General features: G+C 40.9%; 1 protein-coding gene across 1 annotated transcript in view; it reads right to left on the minus strand.

Moving 5' to 3' along the window:
* Positions 1 to 25642, minus strand: part of trappc9 (trafficking protein particle complex subunit 9) — a 497684-nt gene that overhangs the window by 428475 nt on the left and 43567 nt on the right. Inside the window, exons 8-11 of the mRNA XM_042331670.1 lie at positions 21761 to 21977; positions 19577 to 19720; positions 9372 to 9498; positions 5991 to 6136 (exon numbers count right to left, since the gene is read on the minus strand). Of these exons, the coding sequence (XP_042187604.1) occupies positions 5991 to 6136; positions 9372 to 9498; positions 19577 to 19720; positions 21761 to 21977 (634 nt within the window). The remainder of the gene's footprint in view (positions 1 to 5990; positions 6137 to 9371; positions 9499 to 19576; positions 19721 to 21760; positions 21978 to 25642) is intronic.

Consider the following 25642-nt stretch of genomic DNA (forward strand, 5'->3'; position numbering starts at 1 on the left):
CAGGAAGCTCACATTGAGATTTTGAGAGAACCTGGTGAATGGCAAATGGCCAACCTGTGACAGGTTGGTCAACAAATTGTCTTTAGCTGATTGAACTCCAGTAGTAACCCCAAAACACTCTAGGTTCTCTAGGCCAAGTCTTGGCTCTCTGAAACCTGCAGCTAATCCTCTCTGAAATTAGCGAAGCAGAGAGCTTTCCCCTTGGGAATGTATATACATTTCATTCCAGGTACAGGGAAATTTCCATATGTTGGTAGTATGCATATGGAATTTGCAGTCTAATTTAGATATTCTTAAGCATGAGTGTGACATGTTGGGCCAAATGTCCTTCTTCTGAGCTGTAAAATTTCTATTGGGTTGACCCCCCCAAAAAATCTATAAAATATTTTCAACACAGTATTTTTTTCACAAAACCTTCAAAATCCTACAAAATGGTTATGCTTCAGAATCTTTAGTGCCTTAGATTTGCTGACTTTACATCCACATTAAAGAAATTGACATGATAAAGTTGCGTTGGGAATTCAGAAAGAAAAAAAATGGTTGTGCTCATGTGCTATATGATTTTATCGCAACTATGAAATAGCAACAAGGCAAGTTTTTTTTTACAAATTCAGTGTGAAGTTAACAATAACAACTTGGATTTTTATATACAGCGCCCTCCATGCCAGACGGCGTCTCAGAGCGCTTCACAGTAACGGATGCCAGGGCCGAGCAAGGGGAAGGAAGATGACCAAAGGCGCGGTCAAAAAGAAAGGTCTTCAGCAGAGACCTGAAAATAGGAAGAGAGGGGGCGAGGCAAAAGGAGTGAGGAAGGGAGTTCCAAAGCCTTGGGGCATAGTGGCTGAAGGCACGGCTGCCAAGGGTGGGGCGGAGGACTCAGGGGAGGCCAGACCCGGAGGAACGAAGGCAACAGGCACTGTTGCGAGGAGAGAGGAGGTCAGAGAGGTAGGGGGGTGCAGAGGAGTGGAAAGATTTGAAGTCAAGGGTGAGGATCTTGAAATAAATCTTCTCTGGGACAGGCAGCCAGTGCAGTCTGACAAGGACTAGGGTAATCGGGGAGCGGCATTTGGTGCAGATGAGAATGCAGGCGGCAGCGTTTTGAATAATCTGGATTTTATGGATAGTAGTGGAGGAGAGGCCGATGAGGAGGGTGTTTGAATAGTCCAGCCGAGAGGTGACAAAGGCATGGACCAGGGTTTCAGCGGCTTTCGGAGGGAGGTATTGCCGGAGACGGGGGATCCGTCGGAGGTGGAAGAAAGCGGTGCTGGTGAGGGACCGGATGTGGGGGAGGAAGGATAATGAGGGTCAAACCTGACGCCTAGGTTGCGTACGGTTTCGGAGAGTTTTAGGGAGAGGTCAAGGAGGTAAGAGCCGTGAGATTTTAGACGTTGATGAGAGCCAAAGAGTATGGGTGTCGTCCACATACATGTGGAAATGTACCCCATGTCTGCGAATGACATCCCCAGAGGGAGCATGCAGATCAGAAAGAGGAGGGGGCCAAGGATGGATCTTTGGGGTACCCTGTAGGTAACCGGGTGACAGCAGGAGGAGAAGCCATTTGTGCAGATGTACTGCTGGCGGTTTGTGAGGTAGGACTCGAACCAGGCGAGTGTGGTCCCACTGAGGTGGATGACGGAGGAAAGGCAGTGGAGGAGGATGGCGTGATCGACTGTGTCGAACACCGCAGAGAGATCCAGGAGGACAAGGAGGCAGAGGGAGCCCTGGTCACAGATAGAGAGGATGTCATTTGTGATTTTCACAAGTGTAGTCTCTATACTGTGGGCAGGGCGGAAATCGGACTGGAGGGGTTCGAAGAGGGAGTGGGAGGAGAGGTGTGCACGGAGTTGGTTGGCAACAACGCATTCTAGGATTTTTGCGAGGAAGGGCAGGTTAGAAATAGGGCAGCAGTGGCTGGGGTTTGAGGGATCTAGGGAAGGTGTTTTGAGGAGGCGTTTGATAACAGCAGTTTTGAGGGGGGCAGGGACTGATCCAGAGAAGACTCATTGATGACGTCAACTAATAGTGGACAGAGGAGGGAGAGCTGGGTGACTAGCAAGTTGGTGGGGAGGGGGTTGAGGCAGCAGGTGGTGGGTTTCATGGAGGTGGTGGTGGGTGAGAGGGAGGAGGGAGAGATGGGGAGGAAGGAATGTAGGATGGGGGTGGTGGTAGGAGCAGATGATGGGGAGGGTGAGGGGGACAGAGAGGGCATGGTGGTGGGTGACACGAGGCAGGTGAATGAGGCTGCCTGGCAAATGTTGTGTATTTTAGATGAAAAGAAGTCCATGACTTCCTCGCATTTGGCATTTGATATGAAGATTGAGGAGGCCTGAGGAAGGGCACGGAATGGGTGGTGGAAAAAAGGAATTTAGTAACAGGGCTAAAGACAGAGACAGAATACTAAGCGAGAGGGAAAGAGAGAGGGAGAAAGAGGGCAAAAAGACACGATTAAATCTGTCAATTTTTTTAGTTCAAGTCTAAATTTGCAATGATTACTTTCTACAAGTTGTAAATTCTGCTGAAAAGTTAGCAAAAATTTAGATAAAGTCAAAGAAACACAAATACAGTTATAACGGCATTGAAATACACTAAGCCTTTCCAGTGGGATATAGCAGAAAGCAGCAGAACAATATGACAGAACATCAAGTACAACACAGCAAACTGCAGGAAATAGCATTATTCCAGATTCCTCCATTTTTCATCAACATGACGAGCATTCAGGCAGTTTCAAGCTGACAGTGATAGCAATATGCTAATGAATCTAATGAAACAGCTTTAACATGCTGAGATTTAAGCTGCAATGTGTAAGTTACTCCAAAGTACTATTTAATTGTTGCTTTGGTAATTTAGTAGGTACTTTGAATTGCAGTTAAACACATGTAAAATGCCAGTGTTTTTCAAAATGAGTATAAAACAATAACAGTTGGTGTCTTGAGCATTGTTTCCTGAACCTAGTCAAAACAGATTATTATTCTACAGATCTTGGGAAAATGTTTATTAAAAATTAATTTTCCTCAAAATTAAAAAGTCTCAAACAACCTGATACATTATTAGATTTGTTGATATCAAATGCAACCCAAGGTTGTTATAAATATAGATTGATATTCCTGCTTTTACACATTGATATCGTGAGCATCTTTTATGTAAAAAAAAATTCTAAAGCTTGATAAATATGGTAGAACTCAACCCAGCAGGAAAATAACAAATTTAAGGGTAGTGACCAAAAACTACAGTAGATTCGTAGGAGACCATTTCTGAAGCTTAAGATGTAATAAGACAAAGTGGTTTTAGAAGAGAATACCAGAGGTTAGGTGCATGATCTCCGAAAGCTCCATGGATAATGAAACAAAGGAAAAGTGATAGAAAACTCACCCACCAATGAAGAAATAGCAGAAAGCAGAACACCGGGACAGAACCTTAAAAGTGAATCTAGAAATGCATTTTGCATAGGTTGTCAACCTTTCTGTGAAAAAGACATCCCTGTTCGGTAAGTACTGGCCTGCTCCATGTTCCACGCCATGCCCACCCCACCATTGGCGACCGAACCCTCAGTTTTCTGCCCCCACCCTCTGAAACTCCATTTTCAGGGCCTTGGGATGACCTCCAGACGTGAAAGGCGCTATACAAATGTAACCTTGTTGTTCCCGAATCCCTCCGCCTCGCCCCCTCCTTCAAGTCCTGTCTCAAGATCTTTCTCTTTGACCACGCCTTCAGCCATACCCCCCACCACCCTCTTGATTCCAACCTGCAGCCCCGTGGCAAACCCTCAACTGTCAGCGTCTTGGGATGTCCTTCCAACATGAAAGGCGCACTATAAGTGTAATTTGTTAATATTGTCAATGCGAAATCATGCACTGCTCCAGATGGCCAATAGATAGGATTTACTGCATTGTCAGAGGTGCTTTCCTTAACAGTAAATAAATTCTGCGAAGCACTTTTGAGTACTCCTGATATGAAAAGAGCTATAATAATGCAAGGTTTATCATTTATAATGAAATACCCAAATAATTATGGAGAAAATGTAGAAACTGAGATAAAAATAATCCTTGCATTTCATATAGGACCTTATCACGTCTTCGAGATGTCTCAAAGCATGTCACAGAATATACTGTAAAGTGAATTGACTGGATATTTTGTGGGCGAAAAGCGGTAGCCAATTGCGTACAGCAGTATCCCACAAACAGTTGTGAATTGAAGTGACCAATTTATTAGATAAAAAGATAAAGTAATGGAGTAGGAATAATTAATAACTAGGCATACATTTTTAAAAAGTACTGAATATTATACTAGCTTGGATAAATTAAAACATAAAAGTACTAATCTTTTAGACCCAAAAATATGTTATTAGATACTTATTGCAGTTAGAAAACCAGCAGCAATTTATCTGGAAACATGTACATTACATTTCTTGGTTAAGCAAATATTGCCTAAAAGATTTGCACACATTTGACCAACTACAATATTAAGTTGCCTAAACTTGTCATTTCTTTCAGTAATTTAGTGGTTAGCTTCATTTAAAAAAAGTGTCCTTTAAGAACTGCTGATTTATAATTAGTTTTCTTTTTCTCCAAAAGCATGCTTCAGGCCAGAAGTGCCAAAAGTAGATTTTCAAATAATTCTATTAAGATAACAGGCAAAGACTCCTGATTTTGAGATTCAAAGGCAAATTCTGCCATTTAACTAACAGTGTATCGTCATGTTCGTCACTACCAAAAAAAAAACACGTGCAGGACAGGAATTCCTTGCTATCCAAGGTCAGGTTTAGCATATCATTTGTTTTAAGATTGGTTAAAATTATCACGCTCAGGTTACCTTCTACCTTCCTTCATCAATCAATGGCCACATGGTTGAGAATAACCTGCTCTGCCATATGTACCATCAGTTTTTCTGAAAACATTTCAACTTTTACCCTGCTGAACAACCAATTTTTCAAATGGTCACCACAACAAACAGAACAAAAGTAAACGCAACCACACATGCTACCAATTTATTTTGAGAGCAGTACTGGGCTCTTAGGAAAGAGTTAGGAAGTATCTTTATATCTCTTGAACATTGAGATGGTCTATCTAACAAGCTATGCTTTAATTATTCCGTAATGCTCCTGCACATCTTCCAATACTTCCCATTGGTTTAACAGATGACAGCTGCTCACTTTAACTGTTTTTTTTCTGAGGTGCATGCAGGAAAGAAACAAGATATTGTTTGTCTGACCTGCCCCCACCCCCACATCTCATCTGAATTTGGAAACAGGAAATAGTTCAGAGGAGGGAGCAGGGTCCAGAAATCTTATCCATCAGACTCTCCACCACTAACTGTTTGTGATGCTCACAATGAGTGTTTTCTGGAGCCCTGACACCAATTGTTTTGATGATACCTTTATGGACATGTTAAAATTGGTGTATAATTAATGGATGCATAAAATGAGCAACATAGAAGGCAATTTTCTCAAGGCGAAAGAATTACATGTTACAGGCAGTTTTGGATGATATCAGTGTCTATACGGTCCTGTTATTTTTTGCATGCTGTCTTCCGAAAACATTTTTATTGAACGGTTGGCTGTTGCTTGAAGCGAGCGAATTGAGTCAGTGTACTGCATTTGTCTAGCTTTCATTTCTTTTGTTGGTGACTGATTAATTCGACGTTTGCAATCCTTAAGAAAAGCAGGTTTTCCAAATGAATTCAGTAAAGCCAGATCTGATTGTATTCGTAATGACATCTGGCGCACACAGAAACAGGTCAGACATTCTCTTCTAAGCAGCACCACAAGCGCTTTAAAACAGAAATGCTATGCTGAGGCTAAGTTAATGTTTAAAAAAACAATCTTCACTCTCATTGCTCTTGCAGATAATGAAAACAGACCATAGTAGTTTTGGAAAAGCTCAGCGTTACAATGAAATACAGAGGGACTAGTAAACTCGTCAGATCCAGTATAAAGATTTTAAAAAATGCGGATACACACCAAATAAAAATCCCTATAGATTTAGTTTACATACCTATTTTTTTGTTCCTCTCTTCACCACGATGGTGGGCAATGATTGGTGAGTAAATGAAAGGACTCTTGGTGGTCATGTTTTGATTGAGTGTGTTCTTCACTTTTTGTGGACGCAAGTTGGATGGAAGGTTTAAGAGTTTTACAGATCTATTGAGAACAAGGGAGAAGAGAAAAAAAAGTTAAAGGAGTCTGCATTTGAAAGCCATAATCCATTATAAGCATCACATAAACCATACCTAGGTTAGGCAGTTTATTTTGCAGAAAGAACCAGAAATACTATAGGAAAACTCCAACACAAAGGTCCAAGTTTGTTGAAGGATTAAAAATCTGAATATTGATGACTTTCTGTAGGTTGTCAACCTAATGACAGAATAAGTGTGCTCCTGACCCAAGGCCTAGCAAACAGTGGTTTCCAGCACCAGGAATTTAGCTTCATCTATGGACCTCTCCCTGATTAATAATCATGTGGAAAGTCACTAGGTGCAACAAAACACATTCACTAAAAAAACAGAAGAGAAGGAGAAATTGCCTGCCCACCCCTCCTTAATTAACCTGTAGGATTCAAAAACACTTACTATCCAGGATTGGTCTTGCTTGCCCACTCCAAAACCTAAAACGTTCCCATGCAGCTTTTCCTTAGACCTCCCAAAACCTGCTGGTCACCAGTTCCACTAAGCTCACCCAATTTCAGACTTCCTCACCCTCAGCCATAGTCAGGTCTGAAATTCATGCCCATGATCAGGAACAATTCCCCTACCCCATCATAAACTTTTCTAACGAGGCAACAAATTAAATTGACTGTGGGAAGTCATATGATAGACATTTGGCAAAGTACCACATAAAAGATTCCTTCGCAAACTTATGTCATTGGGTATCAAAGGCAAGATGCGGGCATGGTTTTAAAATTAGCTATAAAGGAGAGGGGAGCTTGGTCAAATTGGGGAAGGAATTAAGGAAATAACCTCCGAGGTTTGGGATTTTACCTGTGTTCCTTGTACTTATTAGTATCAAGGATTTGACCCAAATGCAAGAAAGTTAAATTTGCATCTGACATGTCAGAGGAAACTGGAATCAGAAGAGGCAGAAAAGATCTTACAAAGAGTGCCTTTATCACCTCAAGGCTGGACTATGGGAACTCTCTCCTCGCCGGCCTTCCCGGCACCTCCCTCCACAAGCTGCAGGTCATTCAGAACTCTGCAGCTCGTGTACTGTCCCGCACCAGGCTTCGGGACCACATCACTCCCACCCTCGCTCGCCTCCACTGGCTCCCCATCCCCCAGAGGATTGAATTCAAGATGCTCATCCTCGCCTACAAGGCCATTCACGGCCTTGCTCCCTCCTACCTCTCCGACCTACTATCCCCCTACTTACCTCCCCGTACCCTCCGTTCCTCTGGCTTCGGTCTGCTCCACATCCCCCGCCCCAATCGCCCTACCATCGGTGGCCGGGCCTTCAGCCTCTCAGCCCCGAGGCTCTGGAACTCTATCCCCCAGTGCCTTCGCCGCCTCCTCCCTTTCCTCCTTCAAGGCCGGTCTCAAGACCTTTCTCTTTGACCGTGCCTTCAGCTCCCCTCTCGACTCTCTCCCCCCTCCTCGCTCCCTCCCTTCCCTCACCATTTCCCCCCTGCTCGGGTCCCGACCCAACTGTCCAGCGCCTTGGGACGTCCTCCCGACGTGAAAGGCGCTCTATAAATGGAATCTTGTTGTTGTTGTTGCATGATTGGGCCTGCAAATGGACTTATGACTGGCAAATGAATGCAAGTCTTTGCTATGGATACTTTCCCGTTTTAACTCAAAAGGCATTCTCTCCCTCTCCTCGTCAATTGTGGGGCTGCAGAGCTGGAACAATTCACAATTCATTTGCATTATTAACACCCTTATTCCCGTTTTGTTGCAAACCCCCCCTTTGTTTTGCATCATTAACACCTCTTTATCCCATCATGCCTTGTCTTCTACTCCATTTTCTCCTTTGTCTTCCTTGTCCTGCCTCCCCACTCTCTGTTAGGCCTTAAAAGCCTCTCCCTCCCAACATGCTCCAGTTCTGACGAAGAGTCATGGATCCGAAACGATGACTCACTTTCCGTTCTCCATAGACACTGCCTGACCTGCTGAGTGTTCCCAGCGACTTCTGTTTTTGTTTCAGATTTCCAGCATCTGCAGTATTTGCATTTTGTCAATTCATGGCTACATTGATGGAAGCCTCAGAGCTGATTAGTTTTCTGTCCACTTAAATAAGTGACCAGATACCTCGGGGCGAAATACATGGAGTTGAGCCCATTTAAATAATTGCTTCTTCTTCAACAACAACAAGATTACATTTGTATAGCGCCTTTCACGTCGGGAGGACATCCCAAGGTGCCGGACAGAGTGCAGAACTTCAGACCCGAACTGGGATTGCGGGGGGGAAGGGAGGTGGCCGATGGCATGGTCGAAGAGGATGGTCTTGAGGTGGGACTTGAAGGAGGCTAAGGTCGGGGCGAGGCAGAGTGACTGGGGGATGGAATTCTTCAAGGCCAAAAGATGATTTCCCAATTATTATGAAGTATGACATGTCCAGGCTGTACTTTCCCCTCTGGATAGAAAGCTGTCCGAAGTTGATTTTCTACTGGTTAATTCTAAATAGACTGAAGGTCAGGAAAGAAAACACTCAATGTGCAAAGTGCAAGATTAAATATCAGGTTTCTCTTTGTGCTCTGAGTTTCTAGGTGTGCCCTGACCAACAATCCTCCAAATAAAATTGGTCATTCACTTCCTGACTGTGGGATATTGTGAAGCACAAATTGGGTGCTGCATTTGCCTATGAAATAGTCACTACATTTTACAGTGAATCCTGTGAAGAGCTTTGAGACATTGACAATGTGATAAGGCATTATATTAAATAGAAGGATGATTATTTATTGTTATTATTATTAGACCCCATGCACGATATCAAACACAAAAGGAAATTTCTCCCTCTGTATTTCTCCCCAGGTCCTGGCCAATAATCCTACAAATAAAATTAGTCACTCACTTCATTGGCTGTTTGTAGAACAATACTGTTCACAAATTGTTTGCCACATTCTACTAATGCAGTCATGGACAGATTTCTACAGTAAATCATTTGAAGTGTTTTGAGATGTTTTGATGACATACTGTATCAAGCCACTGTATCAAGTGTAAGGATTGTCAATTTATTACACAAATTACTGCAATAAACTACTGGAATCCCAACCTTGATCCTTAATTGCTCTACAAATAATTGGAGATTGACTGACTAATGTAGACTTTGCAGTGAAACTTTCTTAGCATCCCAGCTATAGGTAGGAAAACAGAAAGGAGAAGTAAAAAAAGAGATTAATGTAATAACATATGATTGTACTCAAAATAGTATAAAGTAAACATACCTGATGATTGGAAGCTTGGTAAGAGGGACTGGAGGCAGTTTCACACCATCAGGAAGTTCGACAATCTCCATTGTACCAGGACACTTTGCTGTGAAGTTTTCTAAACTTTGAGAAACCTCTTTCTTCTCTGCAACACAGCATCACAAAAAGTAAAAATTAAATTACTTGACTCTTAGAGACTCAAAGAGATTTTCAAAATGTGTAATTTTTTTTGGACCTGCATTTGTAAAAATTCATAAGGTTTGACCTTCTCCGGAAATTGAGCTGTGAGTAGAAGTGATTATGCAACCATACTTAGATAACGCAAGACTTTATTAGTTAAAAATAGAAAAACAGTAGACTACCAAGTCTCCAGGAACTACAAACATTTTGTGTGGAATCAGGCAAGATTTCTTTGTAAGATCAGAGACTCTGCTTTAGTCAAATTCTGATCAGTTATGGATTGAATAGTCTTCCCACTCAGCTTCTATTAATGCTGCAACCCAAGCCGTAACAGACAAGTCCAAGCTGAACAAGCAGTGGCAAAGTGGTTTCAATGGCAAGCTATGCAGTTTAGCTGATTAAACTTTAGCAGTATCCCCCCAACACACAATTTGAGGTCCCAAAGCCATGGCTCTAGCCAACCTATACCTAATACCTTCCAGAATTAGGTAAGCCAAATTGGTCCCTTCAGAGAGAGTGTGTATTCCATTCCAGACACCATATGTAAATGGTATGCATGAAACTCTGTTTGATTTGGATACTCAAACATGGTGATAGGACTTGTCGGACACCAGCTGATCAAAAACGTTTAACATCTGGTGTACATGGTAAACGAGTTTAGTAATGTAGCACAAGAACACAAAATCAAAGAAGCAGAGCACTCATCAGACATCCATTGAGTAGGCTAATAAGGCTAAGCACAAGTTCTCATATCACAGGAGACAGATCTGAACATGGGAATAGTCATGTGGTCATTACAAGAGGCGAGTAAGGACTCCAAAATTTTAAAACTTACAAATTAACAACAACAACAGCAACAACAAGATTCCATTTATAGAGCGCCTTTCACGTCGGGAGGACGTCCCAAGGCGCTGGACAGTTGGGTCAGGACCCGAGCAGGGGGGAAATGGTCAGGGTGAGGGAAGGGAGGGAGCGAGGAGGGGGTAGAGAGTCGAGAGGGAAGCTGAAGGCACGGTCAAAGAGAAAGGGACACATTTTATCATGTTCTTGAAACAAAGCATTTAAAATCTTGTAACTGTGTGCTTCTTGATAAGTAGATTCAAGCTGCAAGTAATGCTGGGGATGCAAAGCATTGATTCATCGGTGCGCTCTCAAACCTAGTCAGGTGAGATTTCTTTATTCAATATTTTAAATCACAAATCTTATGAAGCATTCACAAAATGGAATTTGCGTACAACTCTTAATATCCTTGAAAATGGAGTTGTCTCACGCTTCATTTGCACGGCCAGAATAAATACAATTCATAACCCATAGGCTGCAATTGACAAATTATTGCTAACTTTTACACATATATGGCATAGATGTGTCATTAAGCTCAAAGCTGCATCATAACTTCAGGATAGTAAAAATAAAGTTTATGCACTTGCATTGTATGATGAAGTAAATAATTTGATTTAGTAGTGCTGGACCATTGAGACAGTAAAAATCAATCTACTTTGCTTCAGAGTTCAATTAAATTCTGGAGCTTAATTTATTTTGATCCATTGCAAAGTCTAATCGGGCAACTTTTCATGTTCACACTGCCCAAACTAAAATGGAACAGCTGTTAATGCAGCAGCAAGCCAAATTGGCAGCTGCTGTGCAATCCCATCACTAATGGGGCATCAATCACTGTTACAGTGCTTTTATCCAGGATTAAGGTGCAAACAGTTCAAGATCGTGTGACATTTAAAGTTGCTCAACAAAAGGCCAGCATCCCAAAGATATTTTGACAAAATTAATAGAGAAAGCTATGTTTTGACACCACTATCTCAACGGCGTTTAAAATGTTTATATACTTTTTGTAACTGAAATTAGGAGATCTGGAAAGCAAATAAGCTTCATCAGTTATGAAAATGTGTTAAAATGTATGAAGGTTTGGGCTCAATTATGCATTAAATAAGTTTAGATCTTTCATAAAGTTGTGTCATTTTAATTAGAAAATCGAGACAAACAGGTTGAAGGAGGTTCCAGAGGTTAGGGATGTAGAGTTGACAGCTCGGCCACCGATGGTGCCACTGGTAAAGAGGGGGGATATGCAGCAAGATCAGAGGGGGTGAACAGATGAGAACAGATAGATCAAGAAGAACATAAGAATTTTCTAGGCAAAAAAAGTCCAAAGTCCATCCAGTTTGCCTTCCACTATTGAGGCAGTCACTTGACATGTCATATGAGTGACCAATTTTATATAAGATTTTAAATGGGATTCAGAAAGTAAACAGATCAATATTTTCAGATCAGCTGGGATAGGAGGGCAATTTCAGGACAGCAGAAAAAAAATATTTGTTCCCATGCTGCCTGAGGTGCATCCTCACCCACCCTACTTCTGTGACCTCCCTGGACCCTACTCGTGACCATTCATTTCACTCAGCAAACACCTGCATTTTTAACCCCGAGCAGATCCAGCCTACAATCACTGGGGAAGCTTTCAACATTCTTCCACCACTCTTCATCGCTCCACCATGTCCTCTTCCTTCCCCTCCCTCCCACCTACCCAAACCTTGAAAACCCACCTTATGATCCATATTTTCAATGTGTTTTCACCCCCTCTCCCATCCTCACCAGTTGAGGCTCCAGATCAGCTGTGTGAAGCATTTTGAGATGTCTTCCAAATGTGAAAGGTACACAATACTGTTGTTTACCCAGAGGATACTTAACAACATTAACAGGTTACCAGGAAGAGTGGTTTGAAACCAGGAATCATTTAGGAAACAGATTGATAACTGTGATAGGTGAGTTTTTTGGAAGGCTGAGATCAAATGGGCCAAAAGGTCGTCTTCATCTCAAACTGCCTTGTGGCATAAAAAGCAAAAGAATCACAGAGAAATACAACTTTAAAGGGCAGGTGGTAAAAAGAAAACAATTAAGGAATATCAGAAATAATATAAATCTACCAATGCAATTTGTTATTGTTTTATATTCTAATAATTTCAGTCTATAAATCAGAAAAGAATAAAGGTTTATTTTAGTGTACAGACAAAATTCTCCAGATAAAACTTGTCATTTGGGAGATTGCTGTGCTCAACATCACACAGTCATGACACTCTAAGAATCTTAATTTTTTGAAGCGCTTTGGATTGTTTCAATAATGTGATAAGGTGCTATATCAAACAAGGATTATTCATATTATTTCAACTGATAAGGGCAATGTAAAAGTTACCAATGCTGAAAATAAGCAATGAATTACAAAATTAATCAGGTGCGACAAATCTAGTTCATTTAAATTAACCTCCACTGTAATTTAATTATTATCAGTCTATATCAATCTAAATGCTTATTAATATATATATATTACAACCCCAGCTTTACTGACAGTGATTAACCTGAGATTGGACCACTAAAGGGCGAAGAATTTAAGCATGTTTCAAGTGTACTCGAAGAACACATGAAAGATCGACCTACAGCTTGAACCACGACTATTTATGAATATAATAATAACCCTTGCATTTGATATAGCGCCTTATCAGGTCTTCAAGACATCTCAAAGCGCTTCACAGAATATAGTGTAAAGTGAATAGACTGTTTATTTTGTGGCCAAAATGCAGCAGCCAATTCGCACAGCAGTGTCCTACAAACAGTCGTGGGTTGAGTGACCAATTTATTATTTTATTATTATTTATTTTTGAAGGAATTATTAGTCCCGGAAAAGCGATCTGCCAATCGACCAACAACCGGGTTCCCACTTACTGCTAGGTAAACAGAGGCGTGTGGAGTAAGGAAACTTGCCCAACATTTAGCCCTGCCAGGAATCAAACCCAGGTCTCCCACTTGCAAGGTGAGTGCTCAAACCACTGAGCTACAGGATTCCAGGACTGAGCTAATGAAGTTACATGATTCATACAACTCCCAGTAGAGTGTAGTAGTCAGCAAAACAAAACTCTTAGCATTAATACTGCATTCTTAGATACTGATCTGCAGTTTCATCAAAATAATCCTAAAATAAAAATTTTAATGACACCCACTTTATTGCAAACTATTTCCTGTTTTTTGACATTCTGAAGTGCAACTTATTTACAGGATGCCCACAAATATACAGTCAATTCACTTTACAGTGTGTTCTGTGAAGCGCTTTGGGACGTCCTCCCGACGTGAAAAGCGCTATATCAAAATGCAAGGATTAGGATTAGGACTCACATGCACATAATTATGTCCTGCACTTATTTTCAGGAATGATTTAAAGACAGATAGGGTAAGGAGCGAGGTGAAGGGGTAGAGGCAGGGAGCTCCAGAGGTTTGGGGTGTATTGCTCAGACATTCGCTTCACTCATGTTCCTACTGGATTTACCCAATCCCGGAATCCTTCTTCCTACCTCACCTCCTCCCTCTCTGCCTTCAAAACACACCTCAAGACCTAGCTTCAACTGTACATTTTGCCATCTACCTAACACCCCCAACCCACCTTGGGCTCCCAGCTGCTGCCTGAATCACTTTGAGACATCCTCCCAGCATGAAAGGCATTATATAAATGTTTACCAGTAAAGCAGAAGTTATGATAATAATCAAGGTTTTGCTTAGTCCATAATGTTAACTACTAAAGCACAACCTGTTTATTAATTAATATCTGTCACATCATCTTTCTCCCACAACTTGCCCTTTTAATTTTGAATTATATATTTTTTCCTGGAAGACAGAATTTCAATTTACATCTCAAATATCAAAGCAAGCCATTCTCATCTGAAAAGATAAAAATGTAGCTTGGACACCAACTGTAAAAAGGAATAATGCTTAATGGCCATATAATACTTCCATTTGATATAGCGACTTCTCACATCTTCGAGATGTCTCAAAGCGCTTCACAGAATATACTGTAAAGTGAATTGACTGTATATTTTGTGGACAAAATAGTAAACAATTGCCCACAAAAGTGTCCCACAAAAATTTGTGGATTGAGTGACCATATTATTATTATATTGTAATACTTTTTTTAAGATTATTATCCCCTGAAAAGCAATCCACCAATCAACTAACAACTGGGTTCCTACTTACTTTGAGGTAAACAAAGGCGTGTGGAGTAAGAAAACCTGCCCAACGTTTCGCCCTGCCCAGGAATCAAACTCCTCTCGCTTGTGAGGCGAGTGCTCTAACCACTAAGCTAAAGGACTCCACTAAGCAACAGGACCAAACAACTTGTTGACCTGCATTTCAGATTTATATTGGATGGCACATTTTTAAGATGACTATATTAGTACCAATTATATATTTTTCAATTTTTAGCAATTTTAAAATCATTTCATAATTGGTCACAGAAAGGCTACATTTCCATAAGATTCAATATTTTAAGATAGAAATATTTATTGCATGCAATCGTAGTTGAAATTGTCTTCAAAAAGAATAAGTCATATAATTCAAGAAATATATAGATTTGAATATGCAAACTGCCAACTTTCACCAATAGCCTAGTGAGTAAAACACCTGTTCAATTGCTATCTAGAGACCCCAGTTGAAAGGTGCATATTTGTGGGTGTCAAGTGAGGACAGAATTGGGCATCTCAGCAATGATGCCTCATGCTGTAAAACAGCTTGCCAACATTCACCATCAAGACTCAACAGAAAGAATGGCCATTTTTACAAAGTACTGGAGGCCATCCAGCACCCTTGGAACTATGTACCCAGTCCAGTAGAAGGTAAAAGTAGAAAAGGAGGTGAGAGACATGCAAAGGTTCGCGCAAGTAAGGATGTGGAGGCCAATTTTAACATGAGCTGGAACTTGTGGAGCATGAAGCTGAAGAAGCCAACAAGGAAGGTATTTGAAAAGCCAAGTCTGGAGATGACCAAGGTATAAATGAGGGTTTTGGCAGCATTGGGCATCAAATAGAGATGGGTGATGTGGAGACAATGCAGAAAATCAATCTTGGTCAGGGACCATATGTAAGGGAGGAAAGACAGCTAAGGGCCAAATTGAACACTAAGATTCAATGAGTGGAGAGACAATGGCCAGGAAGTCAGAGCCTAAAACAAGGAGTCAAGAAGGATGGCTTCTGTCTTGTCTCTGTTTAGTTGAATAATGAGAATAGTGTGTAGAAGGCAGTAGAGAGCAGTATAACTACAGCAAGCAATCCAGTGATGGACATTATAGGTAGTTGTTGCACAATTCTCAGAGTAGCTTAGTTTATCTTATGGGCTGACAGTTTGGAGCTACCAACCTCAGGTATGACCTGTGCAGAGATTATTTACCAATATGCCAATTGTATTGGGTTCTATTGTCTCATTTGAATAATTTTGTGTAGCATGACACAAAGCCTGATTCATTTTTCTTACAACCAAAATGGAAAAAGCAAAAACAGAATACTGGATTAAACACACACAACTAAAACGGTGGAAATGTCTGATTTCAGTCACTGTGTTCAGTCATTGTGTGTGTTGATATGTTCAGTCATCAACCTGCTGAGCTTTGAGTACAAGATTTCTACTTGATTGCTAGCTCATAAACCTACTTGAACTCACATAAATAGATAAATGAAAGGGTCTAAGGTTAAGGGATATTGGATGAAGGAATTGATTACCCCTCCCCCCCCCCAACACACATTGCAACTGTGGAGATTTAATTTATATTTCCCCTGCCAACTAGTTATTTGTGTCATGAAAATACACAAATAGATTCCAGAATTTGTGGTTTCATCAAGAAACTGATAAGATGAGAAATCATCTCCACATAACTGTAATTCTTTGATAAGAGCATACAAGTTTAACAAAGGCAGTTGATTTCGATATTTTAAAATCAGAAATGAACATGAAAGAAAATACAGTAACGATAAGAGTTGGGTGGCATCACATTTGGTAGGAACATTGGCAAGAAGTGATGATGCATCATTCCTTCAAATCACAACTAATCTTCAATGAGGAGATGGATTGCTAGAAATTATTATGGTCATAATTTAAATCAAAGGTGCTCAAATGTCCAACTGCAAGTCAAGCAGCAGCAGTTTATGACTCATCTAAACCCTGACACAAGCAGAGCAATTTGTCCAAAGTAGGCAGGAACAAATTTATTGCCATCACTACTAAAGATTAATTTCTCCTCTGCAACGGGGCACATAAACTTACACATGAAAATAAAGGTACTTCTGTGCCTTGGTGACTATTTTCATCAACCAATGAATGTATTTATCCAATACATCAAATATATATAGGAAAGTAATGGAAAACAAATTTCTAAACCACAAAATTCTTAATATAGCAAGCTCTTGACCTTGGTCAGTTGAAGGAGACATCACATGGCATTTTTCTCCCACCACTGTTCACAATTAATCCTCTTGTAGTCCATCTCCAACTAACCTTAATTCTTAAAGGCCCTGTGTTTTAACCACATACACAAATGAATCATACATTGCAATTGTATGAAATGTATACGGTCTAGATTGTTTGTTTGAATTTGTATTTTAAGCTACTATACATAGCTCTCCAATGTTTCATTGGTGAAATGTTCGCCCAAGAATGTCAGCAAACCACTACTGATCAGAAAATACCACATTTGATCCGTAAATCTGATCGGATAAATAATCTCAATAGAAACAAGACAGTGGTACTGGTGCCAAGAATTTTTTTTTTTGATGGTGCGGGGAGGGGGCGTTGAAAGTCTGGTTACCTTAAACCAATTAATATCCTGTGATCTATGCTGCAAGTTGCAAGGGCAGGGTCAGGCTCACTTGTGATGTCAAGTGCTCACACATTAAGAATGGCCTCTTCAATGAGGTTCTGGAGCACTGCTGCCACCTGTGGAACTCTAAGGAGTAAACTGTTAAGGAGTAAAAACCAATATAAAAATGTACAAAATTCATTCAATTTGGATTTGAATTATTGTTTGTCGGGTATTTGATACAGTACAGATTTTAAAATTCCACAAAACAACTTAATACAATAGGGTTATAAAACACCTGAAGGCAGGAATTTATAATTGAATATAACCATAGAAGCTGATCATCAATCTGATTTTTCAATTTCAGCCATATAATTCATGTCTGATACAAATTTATAATCTGAATTCCTCGATTCAAATTAATTAATCCTACATTAACTGCTGAATTTAAAATAAATTTCTAGACATGGTTACCAGAAATAACCCTTGAAACTCATCCTTTCTGAAATAAATCTAATTCATGTATACAGTCAAATCTTACACCATTGATGGATTACTGCATCTTAATGCAAATACTTTATACAGTGATGTAAAAAACACATTAATTGTAGAATGGAATAACATTACAACATCATATCTAACAATTACTTTATATCTAACAGTACACTGAACACTCAAAATGCTCCATTTTAATTAAACTTGAAACTCAATATCATTTAAATATTGAAGCTCACTTGTTTAAATTCACTGATGTCCTGAGCACCGAAAAGAGAACTGCAGCTTCCCTTGGCAGTGACAGTTTTGGTCAAGATGCATACAGGCAAATAAAATCTTAAGTATCAGATATGCTACTCAACTAAGTTCAAAGCATTTTTTAAATATTAGTTTTGACGGAATGGCACACTATTACTGGAATGGCATTTTGACAGAATGGCATCTTAAACATTTGATGTACTGTTAGATATAAAGTAATGTTAGATTGATGTGTAATGTTATTCCATTACACAAATTCAAATAGTATGACAAAAAAAACTTTCAAATAGAGTGTAAGAAATGGTCTCTATCACACATATTTAACTACTGTTAAATAAAAGAGCGCATCAATTTGATACCAATCAAACACTAATAAATCTCTAATTTTTAACAAATACCTGTTTTTAACAAATCCCAAATCTGATTTCGCAGTTTACGGCAATTTCCAAATCAACATCTCAATTCATATTTATCTAATACCATAGCTTTCACATATCTTCTTGTAGAAGTACAATCAAGTTTCATAGATACTAGCCATTTCAGGTCAAATACTTAGCAAAAGCCGTGTGAGACCATCTTGAGGACCAAGCTCTGAATATAAGCTAATTTATGCAGACCAAGAAAATCTGCTAGGTTCGATATCCAACACATTTATTTACATTGGTGGTCTACCAATCTATCATGCTTCCCCCTAACTCCAGCAGTCAGCTCCATCTGCACAAAACCAACTACAATGTTTGTATCAATGGCTTATATCTTTCTAATACTCTAAAGGTATTTAAATATATATCTGCCCATTCAGCTAGAAGTTAAAGATGCTATGACATAATTCAAAGAGGGTGTTCTGACCAATGATACCCCAAATAAAACTAATCATTCATTACCTGGCTGTTTGTGAGACACTTGCTGTGCACAAATGGACTGCCACATTTACTTACAAATACACCGACTATAATTACTGTTTGGGCACTATATGAATTGAAAGCTTTATTCTTAAGTATAAAGCATACAGAACCAAAAATCACTTTAGCTGCATGGAGCAGTGTTGAGTTAGCAGTTAACTTTTGGTGGATCAATTATACAAGAATACAATTTACATTTAAGATTGGTAGTTCGTCTTAAGTTGGGGCTGGAGCCAAAAGGGGTGGGGAGGGGAAAGCTGACCAGAAGTGCAGTCAGAGGTAAGTTTTGAAACAATTTTAACAAGGCAAGTGAGGAAGGGGGGAAAGCAAGCAAAAGAGGGAGGTATCCACAGAAAACTAGGATACATATAACGCATAATCAAAAGGCTCTTCTGCAGAGTCACTGGGTTTCCTGCCAGTACTGACAACGTAATAAATATTCCACTTTGTCAATCACTGTTTGGAGCTTGCTCTTGCCTTTGCTTAAGAGAAATGGTTATTCTCGAATGACATTAACTACAAAGAAAATATATATTTTTTATAAAAAGATAAACAAACATGTAACAAATTGCAAGAGTAAGACTACTGAGGCTACTAAGTAGATATTGTGTGACGTCAATTTACATCACAACATATATTGGATTCCAGCAGATAATCACCACTCCATTTTAGAGACAAACAAGAGTGACTGTTCCAAACTAATTTCATCGCAAAACTATGCATAGATTTGGCATTAGAATCACAGCATAAAAATATGTATAATTCTACACTACCTTGATCTGAGAGGAAATCAAGCATAGTTTGAAGGAGAAAAGACAGGTGACGGACAGCCAGAGCAGGATTTCCCATACGTCTTGAAGCATAAACAAGTTCATGAAGCAAGCGCATTTGTACTGCTGGCCAGCCCTTATGAGTTCCTGCAAATCAAATACACAAATATTTCATTAAACATTGAAGGCAATATGAATAGTATTGGGAGAAAATGGGGAAGAGAACATAAGGAAATAAGGGACAACAAAATAAATATTTAAAAAATATATAATTACGTCACATATACTTCTGTAAACCTCCCAGCAAATCTAGGGTTTTAAAAATAAAATTATTATGCATGGCTACAACAACAACAACAACAACAAGATTCCATTTATAAAGCGCCTTTCACGTCAGGAGGACGTCCCAAGGCGCTGCACAGTTGGGTCATGACCCGAGCAGGGGGGAAATGGTCAGGGTGAGGGAAGGGAGGGAGCAAGGAGGGGGGAAATGGTCAGGGTGAGGGGAGGGAAGGGAGGGAGCGAGGAGGGGGAAGAGAGTCGAGAGGGGAGCTGAAGGCACGGTCAAAGAGAAAGGTTTTGAGACCGGCCTTGAAGGAGGAAAGGGAGGAGGCGGCGAAGGCACTGGGGGATGGAGTTCCAGAGCCTGGGGGCTGAGAGGCTGAAGGCCCGACCACCGATGGTAGGGCGGTTGGGGCGGGGGACGTGGAGCAGACCGGAGCCAGAGGAATGGAGGGTACGGGCAGGTAGGTAGGGGGATAGTAGGTCGGAGAGGTAGGAGGGAGCAAGGCCGTGAATGGCCTTGTAGGTGAGGATGAGGATCTTGAAATCAATCCTCTGGGGGATGGGGAGCCAGTGGAGGCGAGCGAGGGTGGGAGTGATGTGGTCCCGAAGCCTGGTGCGGGACAGTACACGAGCTGCAGAGTTCTGAATGACCTGCAGCTTGTGGAGGGAGGTGGCGGGAAGGCCGGCGAGGAGAGAGTTCCCATAGTCCAGCCTTGAGGTGACAAAGGCGTGGACCAGAGTTTCAGGCTACATTATTATTTTAAGCTAAATCCCAGTACTTACATTTTTAACATTTACCAGCATGCACAAAACTGCTAAAATGTGAAGAAAATCTAGTATTGTACAAGTATAAATTACTTTCATTTCAGAAGAACCAACTGTTAAAATAGTATATAAAATTATACTGCATTGAGTATATTGGAGAGAAACAAACATTTGTTGCACAAGAATATACCATTCTAACAAATCACAAATATCAATGCCAGTTACATTGCATAGAAATAATTTGGAAGTTCAGATAGGATTCAGGCCATTTTAGATTGCTGATACCAAACTCTGGAGAGGGGTAAAAGAGAGAAAACAAAAATATGCCCAGGTTGGGGAAATGAAAACTTGTCTGGGTTCCACTCAACTGTTATTTTGACCAAGGCTGTGAAGTATTTTGGCCACCATGTAAGAGCATGACTAGGATTAAGATGTAATCTTTAACTCCCCCATCCCCGTCACACACACCCATCCCACCAACCCAGGGGACAGATAGTACAGTTGTTACTCATTGTCAACACTCACACGAATTAGAAGACAAATAGTGCTCATGGAATTGTACCTCAGTTGGAGGAAAATAATCAAATGATTCAGTAGGGAGATTTTTTTTAACTTTTGAAACATGGCCAGCAATGTAACTATTGGGTTATACAAATTCAGTTCATTATAGGTTTTTAATTTTACGCTATACTATATATAGATAGCGGATCTCCAAAGTAAATCAGTAAAACTTGTTCTTTCTGTCAGAAGATGGAACTTTATTTTTTAATCCTAAACACTTCAAAAAATATATACAAAATATCCACGCGGACATATTTATGGTTACTTTCTTCAATTTAATGCATCTCACCAGCAATATAATTTGCGACCCTTAATTCCCACCCAATCTTCGAATACGCACATGAATCCAGACAGTTTTAATTTGAATGTCTGTTAAGAACTGCTGAAAATTTAAGAATTTTCCACAATTCTGCATGTTTTAAAAATTTAAAACAGCATGATCTTACAAGCAAATACTAGGTGGAATTCCACAACTATGTTCTAAACAAATGGCATTCTCATGTTTACACAGAATCCATTCTTTTGTTATTAACAGTCAATTCATAAGAAGCAAGTTGAGCTTTAAAGTTTAATTACCTTTACTGAAGTCTTCGGGATTCAGTGATAGACTATATCCATGTAGGGTTTCCAATAGCAGTTTATAGCAAGCCCTCCATCCAGGTTCAGCTATTGATGGTGCCACACACTGCATAGCAGCTACACGCTTGAAAAAAGATGCTTTACGGTGGAAACCTATCAGATCATATAGCTCAGAAAGGATGCTGTATCGCTGAATTTTCTCTTCTTCAGACAACTGCAATTTTTAAAAAAATCAATATTTTTATACTTCATCATCACATACAAAATAGTCAAGCATCAAAAATTCATTACTGAAATATCATGTTAGTATATTAAATGAGTAAGCTTTCTATATTTCACATCTAGTGTACATAATATGCAGCATTTATAGATGGATTGGAGGCTCCCTTTTCTTTCTCAATCTGTAGTTAGGTTGTGTTATCCTCTGTTCATGGATCAGTCACATCTAAGGATAAATACTTACGATTCTTACTCCTAAAAAAATACTGCCAATTAAGGAAAGGTGATGGGGTGGGGGAGAAGACTAAAATGTACCAATGTTTATCTGCAATGAATTGGACCAGATTATGCTTTATTACATTCATTACTAGATTCTTAAAGGTAGTTTACTCCTTTTATGCTTTTCAAGCAATTAATCTACAGTTCTTGTCAGTCTACAAAAAAAGTGTTCAAATTATGTGCCTTTGGAGAATTTCTCTTGCATTCGTAGAGTCTTGTAGCTCAGTGGTTAGAGCGCTCGCCTCGCAAGCGAGAGACCTGGGTTTGATTCCCGGCAGGTGAAACGGTGGGCAAGTTTCCTTATTCTACATGCCTATTTATCTAGCACTAAGTAGGAACCCACCCAATTGTTAGTCGATTGATGGATTGTTTTTCCGGGGGTAATAAATCCTTTTTAAAAAAATATATTGGTCACTTCAATCCACAACTGTTTGTGGGACACTGCTGTGAGCAATTGGCTGCCATGTTTAGCCCACAAAATATACAGTCAATTCACTTTACAGTATATTCTGTGAAGCGCTTTGAGACATCTCGAAGACGTGATAAGGCAAGTACGGTCCCACTGAGGTGGATGACAGAGGAAAGGTGGTGGAGGAGGATGACATGGTCGACTGTGTCGAACACCGCAGAGGGGTCCAGGAGGCAGAGGGAGCCCTGGTCACAGAAAGAGAGGATGTCGTCTGTGACTTTCACAAGCGCAGTCTCTGGGGACCCCCAGCACTGCATTGGAGAGAGTGATACTGTGCCTTGCTGACAACAGATTCAATCAACAATCTAAAGTAGGGTCACCAGGGCCTCAATGAATAGCAGACTAAAAAGAATTTTGCCCTGCTGCAATGTAAAATCAATTTAAACCAGTGAAGAGAAATGAATGCAACGTTAATTTTTATTTGTAAGATTCTATCATATTGTCTCAGCTGCCTACCGAATTGTCTTATAAGACAAACTCACAACAACAAAATTCCATTTATAGAGCACCTTTCACTTCGGGAAGACATCAAAAGGTGTTTGGACATTCAAGGGTCAGGACCCAAGCAAGGGGGAGGGGTGGGGTAGGGGTGAGGGAAGGCAGAGAAGTGGGAGGGCGACCGAAGGCACGATTCGAAGAGGAGGGTCTTGAGACTGGCCTTGAAGGAGGCAAGGGAGAAAGCGAGGCAAAGGAGCTGTGGGATGCAGTTCCAGAGTGTGGGGGCAGAGAGGCTGAAAGCTTGGCCGTCGACGGTAGAGCGGGTCAGGCGGGAGACATGGAGCAGGCCAGAGCCCAATGAACAGTGGGAGCGGGCAGGTTGGCCATGGATGGCCTTGAAAGTGAGGACGAGGATCTTGAATTTGATCCACTGAGGGATGGGGAACCAGTGGAGTCGGGTGAGGGTGGGAGTGATGGGGTCACGGAGCCTGGGGCGGAGAGTACAGGAGCTGTAGAATTTTGGACGATCTGCAGCTTGTGAAGGGAAGAGTTGGGAAGGCCGATGAGCAGGGAATTTCCATAATCGAGCCTTGATGTGATGAATGTGTGGGTGAGGGTTTCGGCAGCCTGAGGGGTGAGGCAGTGGCGGAGTCTGGCAATGTTGTGGAGCGGGTGGTAGGCAGTGCCGGTCATGGCATGGATGTGGGGTAGAAAGGACAGTTCAGGGTCAAACAAGACACCCAGGTTCCTGACTGGCTTAGTGAGGTTGAGTGTGCAGCCGTGGAGGCTGATGCTACCAGCACCAGAGGCAGTGTGAGAGGTAGGACCTGAACCAGTCAAGGACAGAATCTTGGGAGGAGAAGAGTAGGTGGAGGAGGATTGAATGGTCCACAGTGTCAAAAACGGCGGAGAGGCCGAGGAGGACGAGGAGGCAGAGGGAGCCCTGGTCACACGTGGTCAGGATGCCATTTGTGACCTTGACCAGAGCAGTTACCATGCTGTGGGCAGCACGGAAACCCAATTGGAGGGGCTCACAGAGTGAGTTGGAGGAGAGGAAAAAGCGAAGCTGGGAGGCAACGATTCTCTCAAGGACCTTGGACAGAAAAGGGAGGTTGGAGATGGGCCGGTAGCTGGATAGCTGTGATGGGTGAAGGGAAGGGTTCTTCAAGATGGGGGTGATAGTGGCTGTTTTGAGAGGGGAAGGAACATTGCAAGATGACAAGGAGAGGTTGATGATGTCGGCGAGTAGTGGGGCAAGGAGGTGGAGCTGGGATTTAAGGAGAGGGGTGGGGGGGGGATGGGGTCCATGGAGTAGGTGGTGGGCTTCATGAAGGATATGGTGGTAATGATAGAGGAGGGGGTGACAGATTCAGAAGTGTGGAAGGAGGGATGGGTAGTGGTCAGAGTGTGGCAAAATACCCAGTTATTATGCAAGATTCAAATCTTGATCCAGATAGAGCAACAATGAAGCACTTAGTTGAGGAATTCAAAACACCTGACTTTGGAGCTACCTAAAGCATGACAAATGAGTCACTAGAGTGTTCCAGAGATGGGCAGCACAGCTTAAATCAGTGGAGAAGCTATGCCAAAATAAATTATTCTGGACCAGAGTAGGGCTTTCAAGAATTAAAGATAAATTATTTTTCAGCCTCTGGACCTTAGAAAAGTTTACATTGCAAGGACATAACAGCAGCCGGAAGGGCAAGATAAACACAAGGATACTTCCAATGAAACAGGATAAACTATCCCATGCCCTGCCTGCCAATACTTAAGGCCAGCAATACATTAAACACGGGCACTGAAGGATGATCAGAGAATTTGTGGAAGCACACATGCAAGAAAAATGAACCAAATGCCTGCAGAAAAGGAAGAGAGAGAGAAAAAAATTGACAAAATAAAAATAAAATCAACTTGCAAGATAGAAAACAAAAGGATATCAAATGGGAATTATTGCTGAGGAGCAGGGTTTGAGTCTGGTTTTCTGGCTCCTGGTTTTCTGATACCACTTTTACATTGCTGGTTAATCTGGTTTTCCTAGCATCAAATCTATCAAAATCCTACTCTCAATGCCTCAAAATGCAGAAGATAAAATTCAATAACGCAGAGTGAAAAAACTGCACAAAAGGAGGCTCAGGGACATTCTGTGCCTGCAGAGATGTCATGGACTCATTTTGTAATAAGCAAAGACATTGAACACGCATGTTCAAATTGCCATTATGGGATTAAGGAGATTTCCGCCAAATAAGAGTGGCAGAATAATGGAAAAAAGGCAGGGGCAAAGTAGCCTGATTTTCAGGATATTTCCAAGCTACCAATACCTTTATAATCAGCAGAGGTGGCCCAAAAAAATGGTTCTCCAATGGGTGAGAGTATTGCTGTGATCACTGTCCAGCGCCTTGGGACGTCCTCCCGACATGAAAGGCGCTATACAAATATAATCTTGTTGTTGTTCTTGATCAGCACAATTTAGACAA

Source organism: Callorhinchus milii, unplaced genomic scaffold (assembly GCF_018977255.1).
Source record: "Callorhinchus milii isolate IMCB2004 unplaced genomic scaffold, IMCB_Cmil_1.0 Scaffold2, whole genome shotgun sequence".
In the NCBI taxonomy this organism is placed as follows: Eukaryota; Metazoa; Chordata; class Chondrichthyes; order Chimaeriformes; family Callorhinchidae; genus Callorhinchus; species Callorhinchus milii.